This window comes from Nomia melanderi, chromosome 4 (assembly GCF_051020985.1).
Source record: "Nomia melanderi isolate GNS246 chromosome 4, iyNomMela1, whole genome shotgun sequence".
Taxonomy (NCBI): Eukaryota; Metazoa; Arthropoda; class Insecta; order Hymenoptera; family Halictidae; genus Nomia; species Nomia melanderi.
The window spans coordinates 9,664,988-9,686,340 of record NC_135002.1 but is presented as its reverse complement, the minus strand read 5'-3'; the positions used below and the strand labels follow the sequence as shown (position 1 = coordinate 9,686,340).

General features: G+C 40.0%; 2 protein-coding genes across 4 annotated transcripts in view; both read left to right on the top strand.

Moving 5' to 3' along the window:
- The window catches only part of twin (CCR4-NOT transcription complex subunit 6-like twin), a 460,925-nt gene that overhangs the window by 156,331 nt on the left and 283,241 nt on the right, over nucleotides 1-21,353 (top strand). The window lies entirely within an intron of this gene.
- LOC116429617 (uncharacterized) lies at nucleotides 7,355-8,075 on the top strand. The gene has a single exon (XM_031982744.2). The coding sequence runs from the start codon at nucleotides 7,470-7,472 to the stop codon at nucleotides 8,073-8,075; it is 606 nt and encodes a 201-aa protein (XP_031838604.2). The 5' UTR covers nucleotides 7,355-7,469.

Sequence of the window (21,353 nt, the reverse complement as noted above, 5' to 3'; positions counted from 1 at the left end):
CCGTCGCTGTACTGAAAATAAACCTTAAGTCTCCCTCGCGTAATTCCAAAGAACCTTACTATCGTTCAGAAAACTTCACAACATTCATATTCACTTCTATTAATACGTTCTAGGACGTGAATGCTACAGCATTCATCTTCATTGTGATGCCAAATGACTTGGATGCTATAACATTCAAATTTATAAGCCACATTATTACGCATTTAATTCTATATAGCCGTAATTATTTGAAATTGTTTGAATTTTTCATTTTTTCCATTTTCGCAGCTCATTAAAATTTTCACTGTCCGCGAACGTGTTAAACAATTCATCGAAGAAAATTCCTACGTGTTAGCTACAGAAAAAAGAGAAGAAAACGAACCACTAAATATCCGTCAGCAGGCGAAGCGTTAACATCCTCATTATTTAAATAAAGGATTTCAATTATTCAGGAGAGCATTGATCAAGGAAGGAGCTGCAACGGGTTGTGGAGGCACGTGTGTTGATTTACGCCGTGAGAGCAGGGCACGTGGCAGCCCGAGGATTCTTTCAATTCCCCGTTCCACCATTAACCCTGTTTCTCACGCTTCCCTCTCTCGGTGCGCTCTCCCGCGCCTTTCCTCCTGCGCCGAATGCATTCCTGCCGCCTCCCGCCCCCCTGTCCTCCTCCTCGCGGTCTCTTTCCGATCGTCATTCGTCTCCTTCATCCTTTTGTCTCCCCTCTTCGTTTAACTTCTTAGCCTCGTCGCCAGGAAAAAAGGATGAAAGAAGAGCCATCAACTCGGAGCAGCACAAGGTCCGCGTAATCCGCAGCTTACGCGGCACGCCCATTCGGTATCCGGATATTTTACCGGTGCAACGTGTTCCGCGACGTCTATTCGCGAAAAGATTCTTCAACCCTTGAACGCTCGCTACCGATACTCTACCCCCTAATCTCTTAAGCAGTTAACTGCGTTCGACGAGTACACACGTCATCTTAAGACGCGAGATGGTACTAATTTTTTCAATGATAATTCTTCTTCGTTTTCCTTTAGTTCTTCGTTGGAATATATTATAGATGCGTTTGTTCTGCGTTCGATAGGTATACACATCAGCTTAACCCTCTATGGGTCGAATTTTGTTTCGTGATTATAAGAAAATTTATGCAGTATGAAATTAATAAATATCAACGTACGAACACAAATAAAAAATGTATTCAATACGTTTAATAGCTTTATTAAAACGAATATGTTTTGTAACTTCGAAGTTACAATGATGTTGAACGTAAACGCCTGGGTATATAAAGTTCAAGTTGATTAATCATTTAATGTGATTCGTCATTTTGCAGTAAAAAATTAAATAAATCAGTTTAACCCAGTCTATTGATGTGTGACTTCAAAGTTACACGGGCTTATGGAGGGTTAAAACACGGAATGCACCCAATTTTTTCAACGATAACTCATTTCGATATTTCATTTTTTTGCGCGCACAATGAGAGATTTTTCAAAATATATTCCACAGTTAACTGGTGAACTGAGAATGACGACTTCACTGGTCATTCGAGTTTAAATCCGTCACTTCTAGCGTTTTGGACATGATTTCTAATGTCTGAACGATAGACACAAAAATATGGGGTAGAAACTGTGGGATTCTATTTAACTGATTAACCGCGTTTGACGATTATACGCGTTATTTTGAAGCTCGGAATGATATTAATGTTTTCAGCGTTTAATCGTTTACTTGTTTATATATCATACATATGTATTTCTTCTCCGGCTTCCTGTAGATGTTCGTTAGAATGTATTACAGGTACATTCGCCCTGCGTCTAACGAGTATACGCTTCATTGTTAGATTTTATTGCGCACATAATGAGGTATTTTTCAAACTAAATTCCACAGTTAACAGGTTAAACATTTTAACCTTCGCGGGACGTTACCTCGCAGCCGAATAATTAACAACATATATTTTGTATAATATATTTCCACGTATCACTCGTATCTTTCCAGATAACCAGATTCCCTCGTATCACTCGTATCTTTCCAGATAACCAGATTAACTCAGTTTTCTCACGATACAAAGAAAAACTAAGTTATCTCTGGAATATCGTTGAGATTTCGACCCTTATTTACCAAGGACTTATCACTTATTGTCAGTTTAATGAGCTCCGGTATTTAATTAGTGCGATTTATCTCTTGAACACCCGGCGCATAGCACTTCGATTTATAAAATTCAGTTTTCGTATGGATGGTAGAAATTTGAAAATTCTCGTCCGCAGAGGGTTAAAAAGTTGCACATTTTGGATAGATCACCTGACTCGCGTTAAGAAGTTAATTTCCCTGTCCCTCCAATGAGCGTTATTTGTCGAACAATTTGTAGCGGTTTAAGGAACGCAAAGAAGCGCCCCATTTCCCGGTGTACCGTTCGGTCGATCGAATATGGGACCGGTTCGATGCGTTGCGTCGCGCGAAAAAAGTGGACGTTCGAGGGGGAATAGAACTGATCTGGTTGGGAAAGGTTTTTATCCGGCTATCGTTCGCCGTTCCGTGCCGTGATTGATTGAATGCGTTTGAATGTTTATGAGGTTGTGAAAATGTACTGTTTCGCGTATCGTTTTGTCTGGGATAGTTCGCGAAATTCGTCGTTTCCAATTCGCGAAGTTTTTATAATATTATAGCTCGGACAAGAACAATTCGCGGGGTGCGCGATTTGATTTTATCCTGCGGAATTAATTGTATTTCCGTCGCAAAATGGAACGAAAGGTTCATTGAACCTGATCATGTTCCTTTAGGTAGGCTTTTAAGAAATTGTATATGTTGTAAATGTATAAAATCCGCAGTCTACTTGTTACGCATGCAACATGTTATATATGTTGCCATATTATATACACTTCCGTATTTCATATTTGCATATTTCGTTCGCAGTTCACTTACGAATCTCTTCCGGTCACGTGACTCCTTACATATTCGTGTAATAACATCGGGTTGGTTGAATTCAGAGGGAATCGTGCTTTTTTATTGAATCCGTTGCCAATTTTTTTGCTGAATCCGTTTAAATTGTTCTTTTATCGGGAATGGAATAATTTAATTTCCACGCGCAACAGCAACGGTTGGAATAATGGTTTTAAAGTATTACAAAAATTATTCTGACAATAGTAAAAAGAATGGCAAAAGAAATATTACTTGTAAACGAAGCCGTTACATCAGCTTAACTGCCCGTTACTCGACGGTGACTCACTTTAGATTTCTTTTCTTTTATCGCCAAATGATTCATACGACATACATATCACACACGTACACACTTTACGACGCGCGCTATATGGATGAATTTATGACCATTCGTCACAGTTGCATTCGCTCATGTCAAATTTTTTTTTTTTAAAAATAGTCAATGATATTCTTAATAAATCATGAACATATACATCTGCATGTACCACTATGAAAATCTAAAAGAACTTTTCCTTTCTAATCGAATAAAAAGCTCCAATACAATTCAGAAGTGATGCAGCCTCGTGGCGTTTCTGGTGCGAGACAGTTAAGCCTTTGCGACCGAATGTAACGGCGACTTCGAGCTTTGATGTTCAAAATCGAACACTACAAATGAATAGTTTAATCGTTCGAACAACAGAAATAACGATAATTCAGATTCTTACGGAAAGTTTTCAAAAGTAATATAATATAATCCAATAAATGATTCATTCAACATACAGTTCAATAGAATCTAATATACGCTTATACCATTAAATTAATTTTATAATCGTCTTTATACGCGAAATTTATAATCGAAAAGTCAATTAACGAGAAACGATTGAACTCAGAAAATAATTTTACGTTAAAATTCGGGACCACCTCTATTGACCAAAAGAGAATGTACAAATATTAAATTCAGGAAAAGCGATTAAACTTCGAACAAATTTTTTAATTAAAATCCGAAAACGAGTTCTTTGACGGAAAATGAGTGAAAATGGAGTGAAAAGAGTCTCAAAGTATAAAAGAGTAAACATTTCGCGACCGTAGTACACAGTTTTCAGAAAAAAAATTTGCGAACGCCCTTCCCTTGACTACGAACTGTCCAAAGAATTTCGTTTCTTTTTCGGCCATTGTCATACCGGAATACGCGTTTTTGCTGTAATTACGAATTAGAGAGGAAAGATGGAGGGCGGCCGGCCAGTCGAGTCACATTCGCGCGGATAGGTCAAAAAGTTGCTGGTGGGAAAATGCGGGATAGACAGGAGTGAAAAGTAACAGTGAAAACGAGTCGGACAGGGGCAGCCACGTAATTTCCCGCGGTCTGGCCCGCCATTATTCTGAAAGCTTGATGTATCGCATGGCATGATTACGGGTAATTAGCTGTTACGCGCAATTGGTAATAATGGGGTCCGTCGTACCTTCCCTTTCCGAATGTTCGCAGGTTAAATATCGCCTGGTTTCGGGGAACCCCGTTTCGTTTCGCTATTGTGAAGCGGGCGGAAGGTTCCATTAAATAATGTATTCGCATTAACCGAATTACCGCGACGCGGATAATTTCGATGAAAAATTCAACGCTGCTGCGATACTGTTATTAACATATCACGAATTACAGTTTAATCGGTTTAATAGAAACAGAAACGGTAAATTTTGTCCATGCCTTTATTTCTTGTTCTACGTGTGCCCGTTGACTTTTATATTGTGTCTGAATTCACGGATTATTTTCACGTATTTTCGGTTATCGGTATTTTTGAATTGATATTTGAACATTTCGTTTCTCGTGGGTTACGTTTGTTTTATTATCGCATGTTTGCTCATCAATCGAATAAATTAGCGTCGCACCATTGAAAATTCGCTTCCCTTAGAGCTCGCTACAAACATTTGAATACGAGTTGCTTTCTGTTGCGCGGATGTTGGATTTTTGTTTTCCTTTTCGTTCGGCTCTGTTTTTTTTACTTTTAGCTTTTTGCCGGTCGTGTATACATACTTTGTAATTACAGCGCGCGATGGCGACGCTCCCCCGGAGTACATAAACTAGACATATTGCAAACTCGACGAAAATCGCGAATTTCCAGCTCACTCTCGGGGAAATAAAACGCACCTGCAGTCTGCTTCGACATTTATCGTTATAACTGTTCCAGTTTTGCATACCATTATTAACGGCGATACTTGCCTCGTAATATCGATAACGCGCACCTTGCAACTTCTCCATGGGAAAGCGCGCAGTAAACGTCAAATATTATTTTTCCCGGCGGGACGAAAGTAATTACACGTTTAATCTGCTTTTTCCCCGAATTAAACGTCCACGGTACTTCTACTAATTGATTTTCTTTTTGTTTTGTTTTTCTTCGGGTTCGCGGATTTTTAACAAATTTCTTTTCGATGTATAAATCGCGCGGAATACGTCGAAAATCTGGATCAATGTTTGTCATCGAGCGGCGAACGCAGTTCTCTCTTTGGATGTGTTTCGTTTCGGTCGGTGTATGTTTTCACGATTGCGACAAGTAACTACATTATCACTGTTTGCAGTACAATTTGCGTCGTTTCGGGAAAAAAAAACAAATGACAAAATGATTTTACGCAGTTTGTGATTACCGTGAAGGTAGTAGCAGCTTTAATGTATTTAGCCGTTGATTTACATCTTCCGATATAGTATTCGAATGTACGAGGTGTTAGCTGCGAACATAAAAATGATATTCTGTCTGTTTCGTCGCGGTTTTAACAGGTTTCCATGCCGTTACACATTTCACACAATTCGATAACAATTTGGGACAAAAACTGAATTCTTTATACGCGCGTGGGAGAGTTAGCCGACGAAAATTGGACACTATTTTTACGAAACAAAATTCCACACGCGATGGGAATCGCCGGATGCAATATTCCGATTCGTGATTTCAAAAGCTATTGGGGAATATTAAGAATATTTTTACCGAGAGTCTGCGCATATTCTGCAATCGTAAATTATCATTTCTCTTTCGCACCGAATATCTATTAATTTTCATCGAGTCGTTAACATGAGACTGGCATTTAATTAATTTCCAATTAATTAATGAAATTTTATTATATGGGTACATTATTTCCATTGAAATATCAACGAAAGTAATCAACTCATAATTACCCTATTATTGTTCTGTAAAAGAAAAATTACCACTATGATGCTTTCAATTTTATTTTACTGTTTGCAATTTATATTAAAGAAGAAATATTTTTAAATTTGGGAAAACAAGAAAAATGATCAATTTAGTTTCTATGTACAGTTATGTAAGTTCTAATAAATAAGTATCGTATTTATGGAGAATATTAGAGGAAATTATCGATGCTGATGTAGAGGCCGTTCCGGCCGGAAATAATGGCGACTCTGTTCCACACTGAAAAGGAAGTACGAATCAGAGCAAGGTGTAGCGGTAAAAGGTGGCCATGAAATATGCACCGGATTATTCGGAGAGTTGAAGGTTGTTATGGACAATGGAAGAGAGATCGTGGGCGACAGAGAATAAATCTGCTATTACGCTGTACATTCACTCATAAGTAGATTACGATCCGGCTAGGTACTGTCTAATTACCTCGAACGCCCTAAATTCCAGTCAATAAGATACAATCCTGCCGCCGCTAGAATGTCGAAATTACGGTAGGAATGTATTATACCAAATCGATCTTAATCCGATTCCAATCGCGTCGAACTTCCATTGTGTGTTGACTGTTACATCGTTTCAAAGGTATCCTTAATTAATTTCATTAACGATAATCTCGTTTAATAAGTACTTATATTCGACATAAAATCGAAAAAATAATTTAATCTAACGCTACAGTAACACTTCTAAATAAACAATACTGAATTGTAGAAAAATACTTTCGTTTCAAACCACTCAATCAATTCAATTTGATTTACTTGAACATTGAAGTTGCAGCACACATCGTAAATATTTTCTACATTAAACGCATAGAAATGTTTAATATATATTTCGAGTACCAAAAAATCCTGACAGGTTTCAAGAAAAACGTATTGCACAGTCTTTTATGCCATTAGTCAAGTATTTTAATTTATCTCGCTCGTTATCAGCGCATAATAAATGAAAGCTTGTATTAACGAGAAAAAAAAAGCAAGGAGACCTATCAGTAAACGTTTCCTCGTAACGTACAATTAACCGTAGCTTCAGTCATTTTTTGCCATTAGACTCTCAGTCCTTTCTCCAACATAAAACTGCACTTAAGTTTGTCGATTCGTTGGCTCTTTCGTTTTCACGGAAAGCTCGTCGGTACCGCTTTAATACCTTTAGAACCTTAAAAAGTCGCAATATTTTTTTTTCTATAGGATGTTAGTATAACATCTTAAGAGTATGGTGCCAAAGTTTTAAAGCGAAATTCGGAGCCCTTCTGATTCATAGGCGATAGCTCACCGCAGGTATATATTCACGCGCTAGAAGCTTCGAAATATTAAAAAAACAAAAGACCTCGGTGGAAAAGGCAAGCTGACTGATGCGCTTATCAGGAAACTCACCGCATACTATGGCTTAGTCATACGAAGAAATATTCATAGTGTGGAAAATATGAAGAAAGCTATAATGGCCTCGTATTATCACTTATGCTCCACCAAGAAAAATCCGAGGCACGAATACTGCCCGGTAGGAAATGACAGCTGGTGCAAGTGGCAGAAAGCTCTAGCTACAGGAGCAAATTTGGACCTTATAGAACATCCTGCACCACTGCATTCAGACGTGCAGAAGCACATCCTACCAATTTACGAAGATTTATCTGAAGAGAATCTACTTGAGAGGTGCTTGGGCGGACATACTCAGAACAATAACGAGAGTTTCAACTCAACTGTTTGGCGGTTCGCTCCAAAGCACCTGCACTCAGGAATAAAAATTATTGAAATTGCAGCATATTTGGCAGCTGGCTTATTTAACGAAGGATATGCTTCAGTTTTAAGAACTATGAGTGCTTTGAATATTGTAATTGGAAAACAAGCAAAAGTATATGCCGACAAAATCGACGAACAGAGAATAATTCGACAGGAGCGACGCACCTCATTAATTACCAAAGAGGCTCGAAAAGCAAGAAGAGAGCAACGTATGGAGGAAAATCAGCTCTATGAGGAAACAGAAGGAATATTGTATGGCGCAGGAATCGCAGACTATCTGATAAGTCATTGAAATTATTGAGTTCTCACTTATCGAAACTTTGAACGTGTTTATCTCAAAACTACATTTTCGAAATCGGTGGAATCAATAACTCAAAAACAACTCAATCAATCTTGCTGAAATTTTGCACACGTATCTATAACAATATTGTCTTCTATATGAACCTAGAGATATGAAATAAATTGTAAATAAAAGTACCTTTTTATTGCAAAATATAGCGAAAATTTCATGTAAAATTCAAAGTTTCTGTTTAAACGCGTGCCATTTTTTCAATTTTCAATATTTTTGACTTTTTTTAGGTTCACCTACAAACTGTAAATGTTAGTTATCGAAATATGTCTTGCTGGTTTGTTTCAAATCAATGTAGCCAATGCTAGAGCTTACACCATTTAATAAGTCGCACCACAACCTTCCCGAAAAACAGGGACATAACTCATTTTTAAATATTTTGAAAAACAAAAAATGCGTTGTAATAGAGAAAGAATATAATAAATGATAACCAAAGTTTCAAAAATGTAAAACAATCCTTTCCTTTACAAAAGAATTCATAAAGATAAGCTCGTTTTCATCCGTCTAAAGGTATTTCCCCCCTTAAGTCGGCGACGCGACCGATCAGTCGTGCCATAGTGAAATTCTCGACAAAAAGAGTTTCCCCTGTATCCTCGACGGTAAAGAAACGAAGAGAGATGGGCAAAAGGAAAAGAATATAGAACTAACGCTTAAGTGATTGCTACGCGAGCAAAATTAAATTTAATTATGCGCATTCAGTTCGTTCATTTGCATGATAAATTATAAGCGCGAGCTAACAAGCGGAGGCAATCGAAAGACGAAAACTAATTAGCACGTTGTTTCTGTTTCAGGTAAGGCGGGCTGATAATTAGTCGGAGCACGCGCGAGATGCTTGTCCCTTGATCGAGCATTCTGTAAGTCGTAGCACACCTGTTTCGGTTAATTAAAGTTTATTGCCGTCCCGGCGTGCTCGCGTTCTGCGCATGAATATCCGCTGAGATTCGCGGTAACGGGCTTCGGCTGTCGTATTAAAACAGAAAACGCGATATTTCGACTGTGTAATTGTTCCGCCGTACACGTCAACGATATTCGCGTCGCGTTTTACGCGAGATTCAGTTATTCGACGCCGCTGTTAATATGTCCGGTGACTTTTAAATAATCCCCCCACCGCCGGCACCAGCCGGCCAGTCATTAGTAGTTCACCGGAACACCTTACGTACAGCATGTCTCGCCCGTAATGAACCTTCAAATTATTCTCTCTCGTAATTAAATACGAAGTGAAGAAAATTACTAATTTATAGTTTGTTCATTTTAGCACAGATGATTAGCCGACGTACGGTTAGCTCCGATCGTTCCGAGACGCATGTCCGGTGACGATAAAAAATTCTACAAGGGTGGTTTCATACGTTTTACAGAGCTCGTCAATTTTTTTTCATCGATTGAACGTTCAATTTTTTTTTTTGCGTATTCGAGTTGAGATTGGTATTCAGATGGCTTTTGTTAGGTAAAAGTAGTTTTGTAGATTATAATATTCGGTCGATTGAAACAGAACGGACGGTACTTACATCAATGTGACATTCTTTATAGTTTACGATTTTTTGTTCTTCGAGTCGCGAGATGGTTTATACATTTTTTTGATAAGGCCATGGTTTAGGAGTTAATAAAGTTTTCGAAGGATTCCACGGGATGAAGATCATCTCCGCGAGAAAATGGTTCAAGCGTTCGAAAAAATGATGGTCTGTTGGAGATAAATCGAAAGAATATGCGGGATGTGGAAGAACTTCGTCTTCATACCGGTTTATCTTCTGTACAGTCATTTGAAAGACGTACGGTCGAGTATTATCGTGCCGTAAAATGGCTCCCATTTGATTGATCAATTTCGGTTGCTTTTCTCTCAGTCCCCCGCGTGCTTTATTCAACCCCCCACTGTATTTGTTTCAAGTGATCGATTCTATAATATTCCAAAGCCTTAACGATACATTCCGATTGTCGCGTGAAAACGTGTCGCATAAAATTCCGAAAATTATTATACCGAACAATCAACTTTTGTTCGTTTCCATTCGCTTAAATCTCCTCTTAAACAAATCCCAAAAGAAACATCGTCATCTTACCAGAACCTGTTCGATTCCAACGGATCCTCGAAAATTAGAACTACCAGATGGTTTACACAATGGGTACTACCAATTATCGAAACCACAATTATCGGAAAAACACGTGTTTTCTGTGAAATTATTACATAAATTCATTCAGATGAATCAACTGAAATCTCAATAAATGCTTCTATAAATTTGACAAGACAATGCAAAACCGCCAGTCTTACCGCTCGGCAGTTTTAGCGTTAATATAGGTTTCTGCCACTGTCTGGGTCCACGAATGAGCCTGGCACACGATTCGGATAATCGAGATTCCAGCCAGAAAAGAGGGTAGACCAGTGTTTGATGGACGTCACAGTTTGCGATCTCATAATTTCCCGGTGTCCCGTGTTCCCGTGGAATAATTAAAGGTAGAGTCGCTGGGTCGACGTCAGTTTTAAGTGGTATGAGTCCGGCGCGGTCCTCCCGGCCTCTCATTCAGGGGAATGTAAATGAAGCAGACATTATTAAAGTTGCCACGCTGAAAATGTAGACCGGCCTACTATGCCACTTTCATTAATATCATTAAACTTTCCGCATTAAGAGCACTGGGAACTCCGCCGGCCCCGCCTTCGTCCCTCGCCCATTCTTTTCTTCGGCCTGAAGTTTGCATTGAAATTGCGGCTTTACCTCTGCCCACGTGGAGACAACTGAACCCGCTTATGGAGCGTCCCATCCCCCGCCGACGCGACGCAGGGATTTGCTCCCGTCCCTCGCCGAAACTTCCGTTCGTTTCCTTCCCTTTGTTTGTCCCGAGCTTACAAGCGAAAGGCCAAGGTATGGGAATCGATTTTTAAATGACATTGCGGGAAATGACGTTGAAGTACGCATCTAAAAATGGGAGAGGAAAAATGTAGAAAAGAGTTCGTTCCGACTGTGCTCGATCAGAAGTTCGCTTGGCTCGAGTTCACTCGGCTTCTTACGTAAGTTACGGTGTGGCGCGTTCGTCGGGATTTCGATTGGCTCGTGCATGTTAAGATGCATATCAGTGACTCAGCGTATTTAATAATTTTGTAATGGACTATTTGCAATTTGAAGGACACTCGGTGTTTCGTTTTATCTGGAACACCGGCAACGACGTCGATTAATTCGATTAGACTTTAATACGACGCTTTACTGATCTATCCGAGAACATTTGAGAAGCAATAAAGTTCCACTTACTCGTGGCATATTTATGGTATTACCACTGCCACAAATTATATCGCGTTAAATCACTTTTTGGTCGTACTTAATTCCGCTTTTATGGACATCAACTGAAATCTCGGTTTTTCGATGGAGAATATGATTGTTCGTTAATTCTACTAACCTTGAAATAGGATTGTCCCGTTCGTCATCTATTTTTCACATATCGAACGAGATGTCGAACTATTCGAAGATTAAACGCGATATTTTCAACACCGCCAATGGAAGAGATGCGTTACAGGGAGTCTTTATGCGTCGATTTCAATGCACACGAATGCACCTCCGTTCAGGCCAAAATGAATCAATCAAGGGCGGATGGCTGGACGAGCCAAGCCGCCGATGTCTTTTACGCGTGATTTATTCTTAATGTGACTGTAATGTGCGTCCGCGGACTGTAAGGTGCCAGTAATAGTGTCTCTTTATAGGTATATCGGCTATAAAGTGACTATACCGACTATAAAGTACCATTTACGACTTCAAAGCAGCTATAGAAACATTAACTGTGCGGGCTGCGAGGCGATTGTAATGTCCGCGTAATAGTTATAGTCGATTTGAAGACACCTCCGGTGACCAGGCGTGTTGCATATTCAATGCGGTTATTTATTCCGCAAACCGGGAAGAGGAAGTCAAGATGGCCGGCGCTGGGAAAAAATTACTTTAACGTACCGTCTTTCATGCAGAATTCGCCGATCTGTTGGATCGTCTAGGAAGCCTCGGAGTTTCTCTTCCCAAACTGGCTTTTGTATTATCATACATGAATAAACATTACAAATAAATGTATCAAAGATGTATAGAAATTGATTATAAATGGTAAATTCGATTTTCTATCATTCTGCTACTCATGAGAATGTCCGCGCGACTCAATAACATGTAAACAACTCCGCCCATTATTCGAATTTATTTTAGTCTATCGGGGATTCTCGTTTGTCGAGATGATACGCTAAGAAAATGTAACGTAATCGAATTCCTGAAAAAACGCTTTTAACAAGTTTCTTCCGCGAACATAATTTTCCTCGTCGGTGAATAAGGTGCTCTTGAAAGTTCGTAACGTTAGGAACATTTCCATGAGAACTTCTCGCTACAATTTAATATTTTCCGGTTATCGCGACGTGAATGTGTATCGAGAGAATTATAACGAAATTAACGTTTAGTTTGATGTCCCTGTTATTGACCAATTTGCGGTGCACGGCGACTATCTTGCGTCTCCATTACCGTGCCGTGGTTCCATCTATTACAAAGACGATATATCGATTCTGTGCCTTATTAGAAGCTGCCTGTTCCCATGTTAATAAACTGTCGTGTTAATGAACAAGCTTGCGCATTAATCGTAATTGTTCTGTGGAACACCCTGAAACGGATGCGCAACGAAGAGAATTCCAAAAAGAGAATCTCCGAAGTAGTCAGGTTTCATCGTCTTCTTCACAGAAGTTTGAAGCGGAAAATTCTCGGATCATAATTACAAATTGCAGTGTGCCTAAACTGAAATTCGGTTTCCAGCAGTTTCACTGTAAGAACCAGTGAATCCGAATAATGAACCGGCGCGCGTTATATACACAGCAGAGCGTATGGTATCGTTGTTTGTACAGGGCGTGATAGAGCGTAATAGCTACCGTGAGACCATTGTTGCAAAAGGTGTGGGTGTCACACTCTCCAGTGGCCATCGTGCTCCGTTGGTTATTCCGCGTAGTCTATTGAAATGTAGAGGGCGCAAGTGTATTTTGCAAAATCTGCTACGTCGCTTCCGATACCAAAACGTACACGTGAATTCAGTGAACACAGAATCATTCAGAAATCTATTAAAATCGTAATCTTCGAGAACGTACGTATGCGCAGACCTTTGAATTATGAATATTCAATCGACGTCGATTCGTTGAAACACCTGTCGGGATAACAATCTTCGCGAATATATTTACTTAATACTATGGTTAATAAAACTGAATCGTGAATTACGAGCTATAAAGTAATTGAAATTACAAATAATAATTAAGGATCACGCGAGGAGGAATGTTCCCGAAACTAAGCAGCGTTTAATAATCATGGAATTTAACGAATCGACGCAATTATCTCGTTATACTTATCGGGACCCATCCACTCGGTCTTAATGATCATCCAGTTCGCCGCGGGAATTAATCAAAAGAGGGGAATGGTTTTTCATTTTCGCCTATCGCCGTGGCGCGCGCGCGTGCGAGCGCGACCGCCCGTGCCCCGTAACGAAATTCATTTTATTAGATCGATCCAGAACGATAATGACATCCGTTAGAAATGGTACGGTCACTTTGTTATTCCGTACTTTCCTCGTTCTCGTTTTCGAGCCGTTTTCTTTTCATTTATCGCGGAAAGGAAAATTGCTTTCTCCGAACCGCGTGGTCTTTTCGCGACTCAATCACGTCTCCTTTCTTCGATTTTCCCCGAATGTTCCCACCGTTTCTTTTTGTTGTCTTTCTCTTCCTCCTTCCGCGGGGACCGCGAACAGCGCGACACGACTACGCGAAAACGGTGACATTAATAGATCGGACGATTTTCACGTTCCCACAGACCACGTATGAAACGTTTCAACTTTATATTGTACGACATGCATACGAATAATGGGTGTCGCACAGTTCAAGGGATGCGAATATTTTCTTAATCCTTTGTACTCGGAAGTTCTTCGCTAGAAATATTCATCGTTTTCTAACGAGGTATAAGTGACATTTTTTAGAATCAACTTAGAGAGAGATCGCATACGAATTAAGGAAGAAAGATATTTTCTTTCAATATTTCCTAATATTAAATATCAAACTCCATAGTTTTGACTGAAAGCTGCCTCTCGAGAGCGAAGGAATAATTATTATACTTAATTGTACAGAATAGTACATCTTCCACAAATTCTATTAAACACCGCACCCAAATTTCCATCGAATGCTAGAGAATATTCTCGCGAATTCGAATTTTCAAAAGCAGAACGCAAAAAACAGGATTGAGATGGAAAATAGGTTTACCTAAAAAAATCCCATAAAAAGCGCTTCGAATACTTGATTGTCCGTGTTCCGTAGAATTTTCCACTTCCAAATTTCCTCCCGTGAATGCTTAAAAACCCGCAGTCCGTTAATAATGTTCGGCGATCGGGTCGCGGCGTTAATGCCGGTGCAGCGCGATGGTAATGCCAGTGCATTTCGTAACGACCCGCCTCTCTCCGCCTCGTCTATCGGCCGCCTATCCCGTCGGCTCCCTGTCTTTCTGTCCGGCGGCGGCCTCGCCGCGTTTCTTTCTTCCTATTTCTGCTTCAATGAACTGTGTCGCTCGTAAACAAGACTTCCTAGTCCCGGACTCCATTAATTCGCCACTCATCGCCGCGAGTACCGTAGGCCCCCGGTTTTCCGTTAGAGACCGCGGGTAATGCAGCCCTGCTGCACGCTCCGTGCCGATTATTCTCTTCTTTGCGTTTCTGGACATGGGAACCCGCTAATTGCTTATCGGCAGCAGATAATCGCCGTTTTTAGGGGACCCTCGTAAATTCTGCGAAGGAACTGTGATTCGTTGGTATGCGACGTGGGTGATCGCGGAATTTTAGTATTATGTTTATTTGAATTTTATTGTATTAATAATATTATAAATTATATATTATGTTATATTATGTTATTATGATATGAGTATTGTATATTATATGATATTATATTATTATAATTTTAATAATATGAATTATATATTATATTATGTTATGTTATATTATGTTAAGTTATGTTATGTTACGTTATGTTATGTTATATTATACTATATTATATTATATTGTTATGTATTCTGTACCGTCCGACTTTCATCAATCATCGGAACAATTCGTTAAAGATCGAAACACTTTTTGTGTACGTTCGGGTGACCCTTACCAAATCGAGTTACTATAATTTATTTAATTAACCGATGGTTATTTGAAAAAATGTCTATATCATAAATAATGTTACCGTTCTGGAATATTTAATTATTTATCCATTAAACAATGATCTTCACACTTGTAATGCAAAATGTTAGGAACGGATGCTTGAACTTTTGTAGCATCGGATTTAACAAATGTAGCTACTTAAAAAATCAAATTGCAATCTGCCCAATCTATAGTACAGAATTAAATATCATTGCAAATGGACGCGCAGAAAATTCGCCAAAATTACGTTCACTGCACGAAGTGGCGAATCACAGTTGGAAATTCTGAATAGCACTCGACGAAAACACGTTTGAAGGGTTGTAAACTCGCTTTGGGTGCGCCGAACGTGCGGTTACTCACGGCTGTTCGGTTCGCTTTTTGCTTCTCGCGAAAATGATCAATAAACAGCGGATCTATACTCGAACTCGAATATATTTGAAAATCTTTGAAAAACATGATTAACACAACAGAATTCCGATAGAAAACCTTTTTCCCCAACGAACGCCGTAAAAATCACTTTACGAATTTTACATATTTTCTCAAATTCCGTGCACTCTGTGCAATGTTACACCTCCAAATTTCCCATAAATGCATGAATATCCGCAATTGAATGATTTCGACCAAAGGGTTCGCGTCGATTAGAATTTTCCTCTGGTTGTAGGGCCCGCGAACGAGAAACGCGAAGCGAAGTGGGTCGTTTCGTGTAACGTCGTGCCGGTGACGCGTGGACGAGGCGCAATTACAGCGGTGCAACTACAAATTTCACCGTGATGGGTTTTACGCTGTATCAAGTGACGTTTAGATCATTCCGGCGCAAGCCGGCTGTAGGACAGGGTAGACGTTTAATGCGTTCCCGTGCCGTCGTCGATGGCAGTGTTTGAGAGCTCGCGTACTATTTTAATGCCATGTACAACGTTACCGACAACCGCGAATGCTCAACATTATTCAACGGTAACCGAGCGTCTGTACGCACTTACACAGTGTTGCGTATTACGGATCCCTAATTTTACTTGACGGCAATAAACGCGCGTGTCGCTCGTATACAGCCGTTTGCTTCGAAAAATGTGTCTGACACGCTCTCTGAAAATAGTTAACCACTGGTTAATATAGAATCTCCTGTTTAACTCGGTCGTTTCATGTTGGAAACATTTCAGACGGAGTTTGTACGTGGTACATGAAGTTTGGGGAGAAACATTGATGGCGACTAGGATTATTAGAATTTCTGAGTTGTGTCATTAAAGATTTTAATTATTTCACGTTGAAATAGGGATTTTTGATAATATAATTTGATAAAATTTTGACGAGCAACCGTTTTATAGGAAATATTTTCGATCAAACAGAGGAAAGTTAATTAGATACATTGTCAGTTGTTCTAATCAATGTGCAATAGAGATTGACAGATATTTTCATCGTTCTCTATGTGTGCAATTCACTATTTTCATACAAAAATAATGGAAATACTAGATAATTCGTTATATTTAGTCTCAAACTGAACACAGCTGGGAATGAAGGTTTCCTCTTGTCTAGTGCGAAAACGGTGGAACCGGTTAAAGAACGCAACTAAATCTAAGATGGCGCTTCGGCCGATTTCACCCTGTGCAACTTTCTACTTTCCAAGATCAAATCGGGGCTCAAAGGTAGCCGTTTTGACACGATCGAGCGGATCCAAGTAGAATCGCGAATGGTGTTCAGCACCGTGACACCTGAAGCAATCGTCAGGCTCGCTGTAACACGCCTGCGAATGCCGCTTCGAAAGGGATTCGAAGTGAACACCGGAGTCTTGATAAAGCGAAATTTTATTTTTCGCCGGCACCTCCGTAGAGAGCGAATTCTTTTTCGTGTATTGACCGAGAGGTCCCTTTTTACTGCCGCGACATTACTCGTCGACCGCTGGACTAAAATCTCAAACGAACTACTGTTTATGACCCAACCGGGTTTACTGCTTCGCTATATTGTCGCTGTTCACTGTGCTTCAACTTCTTCAACCCGCTGAAACGTACACCGGCATGCAAATAAGTAAATAGCGATGTAAATAACGATAAATTCGCTTATATACGCCCGAAACGCGGAATAGCGCAGCTATGCGGAGGAACTGTCGTAAAAGCGAAGTTCGAATTTCATTTTCGGTACTTTATTCCGTGAGAGCACGTAGGCACTTGGAATTCAAATATAATAATGGAGTCTCCGTAACGCGACTTCATTTCACAGAGTGATCGCTGTTCATTTGAATCATGAGTGCCCGTTGTTTCTTCGCGTAGAATGTGGATATGAGATAATTAAATATAAGGTACAGCCGAATTCGATGATACATTCCCTTTGACGTTCGTTTGCTAAGTTTCTAATGAAATGTAAATTTTTTATTTCAATATACGTGATCTGCATCGAGAATATTTTAGTTTGCATAGAAGTTTCGCGATTTAGTAATCATCGTTTATTCATTGATTTGAAATATTATTCTTATGTGTTCCACAAGTTTATCTTATTGTTCTGTTGTCTATTTGATATTCTATTATTTATTAACTATATTAATATATTCTTTATTATATTCTACATTCCTTATTATCCTGTTATCTTATACAGAAGTTTATTGTATATTCCCTATTACCCTGTTATCTTATTTAGAAGTTTATTCCATTCCATTATTCAACATGGAACTCTTGAGTTTCGCCAGCGAAGTATAAAGTAAACATTTTGATTCCAAAGTGTTTATTTGTAAGGCAGTTTATTATAGACAATGGCAGCCGGCAGAGGCAGGAAGACAAGTTTGAACAAGGTAAAACTTTCCATCCGGCGCCCTTTATTTTTTGACGAGTCAGAGAAGAAACTCAAGACACCGCGCATCGTCTGTTTATTCTGCTCTGTCGATTCCGTAGACATTTACCCAAGTTTTTTTTTCTGGAAACCGACCGAACCGAGTCACTTTCTTCTCGCGGGCTCAGCGCGTCGCAACACTGAATTCATGTGTTCACGCGATTACTCATCTCTTTGATTAAAGATAAACGTGATCCCGAACGTGACTCGTCTTCCAGCGATTCGTTGCCTTCCTTAAATGGTTTGCACCATTTTTGCGCTGTCATTTCGCTAACTCGAACTTCCCCCGCAAATAACGTGAATGCATCTCGCTGATTTATCTTTCCGTGACTACGTTCATTACCTATCGAAGTCCGAATGATTCACTTCTCGTCGTATTTAACTTTTATTTCCACTGCAACCCAATAATCCCAGCTACAACCGCCGTCACAATATAAATTCGAAATATTTTCGTATCGTTAATTATAAGTTCACCCTGTACAACAAAAGGATACCGTTATGAAAAAAGAATAATTTTAATTAACTCCTTGTTCTATGTTTTCTGTCTGAACTTTGATCGAAGCTACTTTGTTATTAACTCATTGGAAATAAGAGAAAATTCCAGTCTTGTGTTAACGTGTATTCTGAGGTATAATCATTGATAACATAGGAATAATATCTAATTTGCGTTCAAATAAATTGAATGATATTTGTTTTTATTAAACTCTATTTGAAATCTTCATCACGAGTCTGACACGATATCGTAGGGCAACGAGTTAATAAACAAAGCGACAGATTTCTTTCGATTAATTACCAAACATATTAAAGTATTCTCACTCTTCTCCAAAGATTCTCGATCTTTTCCCACCAACAAACCTCATCGGAGGATCAAAATTCTGATACCGATCCGTCAATCTCTCGTCAAAGAATCTCGATCAACAACTTTCATCCAACAAGCGAGCGCTCGGCGCGAACGCAACCTGCGCGTGTATCCCTGCAGCGTGAAAACTGACGATGTTCAAACAAGACGATGTTCCGGACTGCTCGAATTGTGCATTAGATAATCAACAGGCAACACTTGTCAAAGCTGCACGGGGGCTGAATGGATCGCGTGAGGTTGTTCGCGTACGATAGAAGCGTTCGGACAAGTGTACGTCCCGCGTCTTCCTGAATAGATAATTCCACGTTACGCGGTGTGTTTGCCATATCCGAGGCATCGCTCAACCGTGGAGTGTACATGGCGGAAGTAGACAAAGGCGAGCGTGTTCGCTGATTTGTTTTAACAAGCGTGAAAAAGACGGAGAAAAGCGGTTGGCAAGTTTATGAGCCCGTCGATCGGGAAAACGGGAAGGCGTTTCGGAAAAATTGCCCGCCGCTGGATCGGGAATAACAAGGGTTGGACGCGGCCGGTTAATTCCTCGCAAATTAAACAGTCCGCGTTTGCCTGTTAAGACGGGGCAAATATTTTAACAGAACTCTTTCAGGACGGGTCGTGCCGTGGATTATTTGCGCACGGTTCGTTAAGTGGGCCGTTGGGCTGGAAAATATCATTTAATACTTCCGTTACGTGGACCGTTGCGTATTGTTCCGCGGCCGTCGTTTATCCAGACTGTTTCGTAATATGCGGCCACCCCCGCCAGGCGTGCAGCCCGAAAATTCGGATTTCCATGAAGCATTCGCGGGATTACGAGCCACGCTCGAATGCACGCGAAACAATTCCTTTCTTGTCTGGTTTTTTCCTTTTCTTTTTTGCAGCTGCCGGTGAACGTTCCTGTTGAAGGAATGAAATTAAGTTGTTGGCGCTCTGTTAATGCGATACGCTGTTAAAAATGCAGATTATGGTGGAAATGTGTTCGCTGGAAAGTTGGTTTAATCTGTAGAATGTGGATGAGGGATGTCTTTTTTAAAGGGGAGTGATGGTTCTTATGCTTAAGTTCTAGTTTCATGGGATATTATTAATTGAAAATAGAGGATTTTTGAGTTTTGATTGGTAATCTTAGATGATGAATTTTTTATCTGAAATATTTGTGTGATTTGTTTTATAGGTCTACAGTTCCATAGTTCCATAGTTCCATAGTTCCATAGATTGAAAATTCCTCGCACAGAAAATTCATCAATTGTTCAAAAAACTGAAAATTCTCCACGCAAAAAATTCATAAACAGCTCCAAAAATTTAAAATTCCTCATGCACTCACAAATCCCATGTCCCGAGTATTTTCCATTGCAGCACAGACGATAAAACACCGTTCAATATTTCCCCGAAATTTCATAAACAATAGGCAAAAGCACGAGGGGAATCAGTGTTTAATTTCACCCCCTCAGGCCTGAAATTTTAACTATCGGCTCCATCGGGTTTATTTTGTTCGTTCAATCGAATCCTTTTTTTTTGCGTGCGCGGGCTTGCGTTTCCTCTCTTTGTTTTGCATATACGGCCAATTTATTAGCTGTACGAACCTGGCGACGGTATTAAAACAATTTGGAAAACTGTTCCCGCGTGGGATGCAGCGAAAGCGATTGTTCGGACGGAAGGTCGTTACACAGGGTCGCCGGCTGTGCTCGTCTTTTTCCACGGCCGCGCCGTTTACCCTCTTTCGCCCAAATTAACGAAACGACGCTCGCCGCTCGCTAAACGGCTAATTAGTAATTGCGCGGGGAGCGTATCCTTTTTTCATTCCGTTCCGTTTCCGGCACGCGGCGCGCGATACGGGCTGCCCGTTCCCTTCTTATTTTACGACTTATAGACAGCAACGTGCTGGCAGACAGGCAATAAACAGCTCGAGGACCTCTAACAATGCGCATCGGAACGCCTGAATGCGAACGGGCTGGAGAATTAATTGCGATTTAAAGTACCCGCTAATCGACGTCCGCGCGCCTGAAAATTCATAATGGATCTTCGCGAACGATGAAGGAACGAATGAACTGTTGTGCCCACTGTTCCGCCGCACACAATAGAGCGTACGAACATTCGAGCAGTTTCAAGGGGTAACGGGGATATTATATTTATTCTATCGCTTCGGAATTTATTGTACCTCGGTCCTCGTAACGGTGCGATTGATAAAATGATTCGGTTCATTCGAAACTAATGAATCGCACAATCCTGCGATGAATATTCTTTTTAATTCGAAATGCCAGCAATACTGTGCGCTATACATATTTTTTTCTAGCCGAATGACCGGCACATGGTTTTCATCGATTTCCGTGCGCTGAATTCTCATTTAGAAACTGTATTTTCTTATTGTCTTCTGCTTCTGGGGAATTCAGTTTGGAAAAAGAGCATATGTTCAA